A 5,118-nucleotide genomic window follows, 5' to 3' on the forward strand; every position below is an offset into this window, starting at 1 on the left:
AAAATCTTACAAACGTATATAGGCTTCCCTTGCATGTCACACAAACATACACACACACACACACACACACACACACACACACACACACACACACACACACACACACACACACACACACAGACTGTCTGAACTGTGTCATTATCAAATTATGGCTACAATGGCATGAACTTGTTCGCTGCCTCTTCACTTGAAGTGCTACATCGGTTTGATACAATACAGCGTCATTATTGACTAAGTGTCAGCATTTGTAAGTATGAATGGGTGTATGTGTCTCTCTGTGTCTGGAAGTGAGTGTGTGGGGTGTGTGTGTGTGTGAGTGAGTGAGTGGTGTGTGTGTGTGTGTGTGTGTGTGTGTGTGTGTGTGTGTGTGTGTGTGTGTGTGTGTGTGTGTGTTTGTGTGTGGAGTGGGTAAGAGGCAGTAGGCTGCCAATTATTGAAAAAAACATGTTTATTTCCACAGAGTGTGTTTGACACTGCGCTGGGCTTTGAGGTGTTGCCACGAATGTGGATAGCATCTGCTTGTTTGTAAATATTTTAGTTTCGCTGTGTCAACAAAAAGAAAGGGAGGGACAGAAGGCAACAGGTGGGCAGGGAATGGATGGATGGATGGATGGATGGAGGGAGAGGTGGTTTGTGGGATGGAGAGATAGAAGAATGGATGAATACAGAGATGGATAGAGAAAGAGAGAAGAGGGAGGGATGACTTGAGGTGGGAGGGGAGAGAGGGGTATATAAGTCGTGGCCCCTCTCCCGTCTCCTCATCAGCCTTTGTCTCTCTCTCCTTCTCTGGAACACAGGAGCAACCCACCACCAACCCTCAGGTAAGGAGTTGAGAGTGACCTGCTGAAGGAGGAAAGACTCAGAGAACAGACTCAGCATAGAGTCAGGAGAATAGACTCAGTATAGAGTCAGGGGAATAGACTCAGCATAGAGTCAGGGGAATAGACAGCATAGAGTCAGGGGAATAGAGTCAGGATAGTCTGAGGTCACCTATGAGGTGAATGGCAACCTCAAGAGAATGTGGAGCTTTAGCGGAATGCTTTTTTCTGAGGGTTAAGGTTAGGGTTAGGCAATCTAAAACTACAGAATCTAGAACTACAGAATACTGAGGGTTAAGGTTATGGTTAGGCAATCTAAAACTACAGAATACATAGTCACATAGACTAGAAGGCAAGTCAGGTACATTGTTGAACAGACTCTGATCTTGAACATCTACCAGCTAAAACTTTCAACTTTTGCTTTTTCTCATTGCTGGATTTCAGCCCATTAATCTGTCTTAGTGTGTCTATTTCCGAGACTTCTGATAGATGGGGATGATAAATTAATTTGCATTTAAGAAAAGGTCATTTTCTGCACTCTAGTGATGAGACACTTATATTGTGCACTGGCTGTGATCTGCTGGTGATCTTTCGCCCTGTGCAAACCTCTCCATTTCCTCCCAATATAATCAGACATGCATCTCTATCTCCCCTTTCGGTGTGTCCTGGACTGGACTAGTGTCTCCTTTCTTTCTCTCTCTCTCTTCCCTCACTCGCACCAGCTGTGTGCTTCTCACTTCCCTCCATAGACGAACACAGTGAGCGCCGCCTCTCTGAAGCCCTCATGGTAAAGGTAGAGAGTGGAGTGAGACAGAGGGAGGGAGGAAGATAGTGATGGAGAAAGACAGAGGGAGAGAGAAGATAGTGATGGAGAGAGACAGAGGGAGGGAGGAAGATAGTGATGGAGTGAGACAGAGGGAGAGAGGAAAAGAGATAGAGATAGAGAGATACAGAAAGAGGCCAAGAGAGAGGGTGAGTGTGAGGTTACCTTCATTTCCTGTCCTGATCTGAAAGGGAGGTTGCTACCTGTCTGATGTTTCACTCTTATTAGATTGATTGTGTGTCAGGTTAATGTGATGGGGCCAGAAGGAACACTTTACTTAACATTCAACTATTCCGGCATAGGTCTATTTTTATGTGCAAGCAGGATGGGATAGCCAAGACTAGCCAAGACTAAATATTTTGAGCTATTTTGAGTTTTGGTATTTTGATTTTTAATGGGCAATCCACACACACACACACACAATAAATATTTGGCCTACAAACATTTACTTACAGTCTCACCTTTCCCTGTAGAATGAGCACCTTCAATACCGAGAATGCCTCCACCCTGGAGAACGCCATGCAGTTGATGATCCAGACCTTCCACAAGTACTCTGGCAACGAGGGAGACAAGTACACCCTCAGCAAAGCCGAGCTCAAAGAGATGCTCACGACAGAGCTGGGCAACTACCTTGGGGTAAGAGACAGGGACGAAATCACAATAATGTAGGAATGTCATGTTCGTAGGCCATCTTTAGTTGTAACTACAACCTGTTATTTGCTTGACAGAATGCCCAGGACAAAGACGCCGTGGAAAAGGTGATGGGTGACCTGGACTCAAATAACGACGGAGAGGTCGACTTCACCGAGTTCATCATTCTTGTCGGGGCACTTACCGTGGCCTGCAATGACTTCTTCCAGGAGTACCACCCAGACGACAAGAAAACCACCAAGACGGAGTAAAAGAAAAATAATAACCTCCACCTCAGTCTATATGCTAAGACAACATGACCAATTCGAAGAAGAGGGAGGAGACGAAGAGAATAGCGGTATGTGTGTCCCATATCAACACCTGGTTTCCAACCATCCCACAACCTTGTCATGGCGGTTATCAAAGCAGATGCTTGGCATATGCTACGTGCCATGTCGATAGAAGCGACGTTAGCTTCAATCACGCTTTGTAAGATGAATGAATTGTTTTAGGGAATGAAGTTTCGCTGACGGTCATTGTTGAAATTGTGAATATTTTCTTTTTCTTTTCATTCGTTTGTTTTGTTTGTTAATTTAACCCATTTCTCTGCAAAAAAATAAACTATGATCGTTCCAAGCTAACGCCGAGTGCTGCTTTTATTTTCCTTTTTTTAGAGGTCTAGTGGTGGTTTGAATGAGCCTGCAATGAATACACATACACAATGAATGTCCTAGTCTCCTACATGCGTCTTCTGGGTATTCTACCACTAGATGGCGATGTTGGACTATTTCACTACGGATTCCACTTACATTTCAATTGTCATAACTCCATAGGCCCTAGTTCACTTGCTGAGGTTGCAGTCTCTTGCCAACTCCTGGGCCCATTGCTTCTTATGAAATGTTTGTTGAAGTGGAACATTGTCATAATGGAAATGCTTAAGGCTATTCATCTGTTCCGTTGTATGCTTCTCCACGTCCCCACTGTGGCCAATGTTAATTTCATGAGAGGCAAAACTGCATCTGTCATATGTTGGTACCCTTCTCTGGAAGTTCCTAGAAGGTGCTCATCCCTGGTCAAGGACATTAAACAACATTGTTCACACACAAACACACACTCACAAAGAAACAGCAGTTGATATTGATAATCTCTACTCTTTATTTGATTGGCTAAGCAGTTGTGAGGGCAGATTCAAAGGGGGCACCGTCTGTTCTTTTATTGTCTAATGCCAGTCACAGTAAAAAGAGAGGAATACGGAGGAGATTAAAGAGAGAAAGACAGAGAAGAGAAGACAAGAAGAGAGAGAGAAGGAGAAGACAGAAAAGAGGATGGAATGGATTCTCATAAAGCTTCTCTGGGATGAAGAAAAACCAAAAGATTTTTCTTCATCCTCCGCCTCCTTCATTCCATACGACGCTGACTGGATTCATAGGTAGGATTCTAAGGTATGTCAGGCAACTCAGACGGGACAATTTGCGCTTATTGCAAACTGGTACCTCGTGCTGGAGAGCTGCCATGGCACAGATGAAGCCTTGAAGTGGTCTGTGTGCGTGAGTCCGTCCTGTGGTCACCTACTCTGTCCTGTGGTCGCCTACTCTGTTCGCCTACTCTGTCCTGTGGTCGCCTACTCTGTCCTGTGGTCACCTACTCTGTCCTGTGGTCACCTACTCTGTCCTGTGCCTACTCTGTCCTGTGGTCGCCTACTCTGTCCTGTGGTCACCTACTCTGTCCTGTGGTCACCTACTCTGTCCTGTGGTCACCTACTAAACTGAGAGGAGAGAGGAACCCTGTGGCCCTGTTCTCATGAGACTGTCTCCACAGATGGCCGATGTCCATGCAGCCATCAAAGCGCTGTTTCACAACCGTAAGATAGTAAGCTTTTGCCAGTGCCTGTGTGGGTGTTATGACCTATTATCTTTCCATGGCAGGACACTGTGCATCACAAGGGAGGTATAGTAAACCTTTAAAGAGCCATACAAATATTTAGTATTCCTTCGTTTTACTTTTATAACTGAAAAGATCTGATGTGAAATGACATTAGAATCAGAGCATCACAGTTTGCACTTCCCCTCCCTGGAAAAAGAACCGCATGTAGGAAGTGACCACAGAAGAACGCAAAAAAGATTCAGGTGAATGAAGGTTAACAAGGGGGTCAAAAAGAGGTACGAGTTAACCATTAAAAGGAGGAAAGCTGGGCACAGGTGAGAGAGAGAGAGAGAAAGGGAGACAGAGAGAAAGGGAGAGAGAGAGGGGGGTGAACAGGACAGAGAGGTGAGGAGAGCAACAGAGTCAGCTGACTGCCACGTCTGAACCAATGGGAGCAGAATCACACACATCGGAGATGCTTTCACCTCGCAATAAGCTTTAACGTTGGAAATTAGAACCAAGAGAAAGTAATGTCTGTGAAAGACGACCGAAATGAAGTGTGACCACGCAGCGTGAGGGGGGGAGACGGGCGAGGGGAATACAGTCAAAACCACATGCTGGGTTGCTTAGCTCTGTAGCTATGGCAACACTCTCTCCTATGGTCTTCCACTGCATGGACAAGCAAATAACACTGTGTGTGTGTGTGTGTGTGTGTCTGTGTGTGTGTGTGTGTGTGTGTGTGTCTGTGTGTGTCTTTAAGCCATGATGAGATCAACACACACGCTGACACTGCTACTGAGAGGGGGAAGGCAAACAGAAAGTGGAAGAGTCGAGAGAGGAGGAGAGGAAGAGAGGAAGGAGGAGAGGAGGAGAGGAGGAGAGGAGGAGAGGGAGGAGAGGAGGAGAGGAGGAGAGGAAGGAGGAGAGGAGGAGAGGAGAGGAAGGAGGAGAGGAGGAGAGGAGAGGAGGAGAGGGAGAGGGAGG

The 5,118-nt window shown here is 45.9% G+C and overlaps 1 protein-coding gene and 1 long non-coding RNA gene across 2 annotated transcripts; one reads left to right on the forward strand and one right to left on the reverse strand.

The window, feature by feature from the left end:
* The first annotated feature begins 777 nt into the window (after positions 1–777).
* On the forward strand, positions 778–2,912 carry s100t (S100 calcium binding protein T). The gene is made up of 3 exons (XM_048261911.1): positions 778–821; positions 2,115–2,277; positions 2,370–2,912. The coding sequence occupies exons 2-3, from the start codon at positions 2,116–2,118 to the stop codon at positions 2,541–2,543; spliced, it is 336 nt and encodes a 111-aa protein (XP_048117868.1). The 5' UTR covers positions 778–821; position 2,115; the 3' UTR covers positions 2,544–2,912.
* A 490-nt stretch (positions 2,913–3,402) lies between these two features.
* LOC125306494 lies at positions 3,403–4,711 on the reverse strand. The gene is made up of 2 exons (XR_007195571.1): positions 3,989–4,711; positions 3,403–3,932 (listed from the first exon to the last, which is right to left on the reverse strand). It is a non-coding gene; the product is annotated as an uncharacterized LOC125306494 (long non-coding RNA).
* Positions 4,712–5,118: the final 407 nt, after the last annotated feature.

The sequence above is a fragment of the Alosa alosa genome, chromosome 13 (assembly GCF_017589495.1).
Source record: "Alosa alosa isolate M-15738 ecotype Scorff River chromosome 13, AALO_Geno_1.1, whole genome shotgun sequence".
In the NCBI taxonomy this organism is placed as follows: domain Eukaryota; kingdom Metazoa; phylum Chordata; class Actinopteri; order Clupeiformes; family Clupeidae; genus Alosa; species Alosa alosa.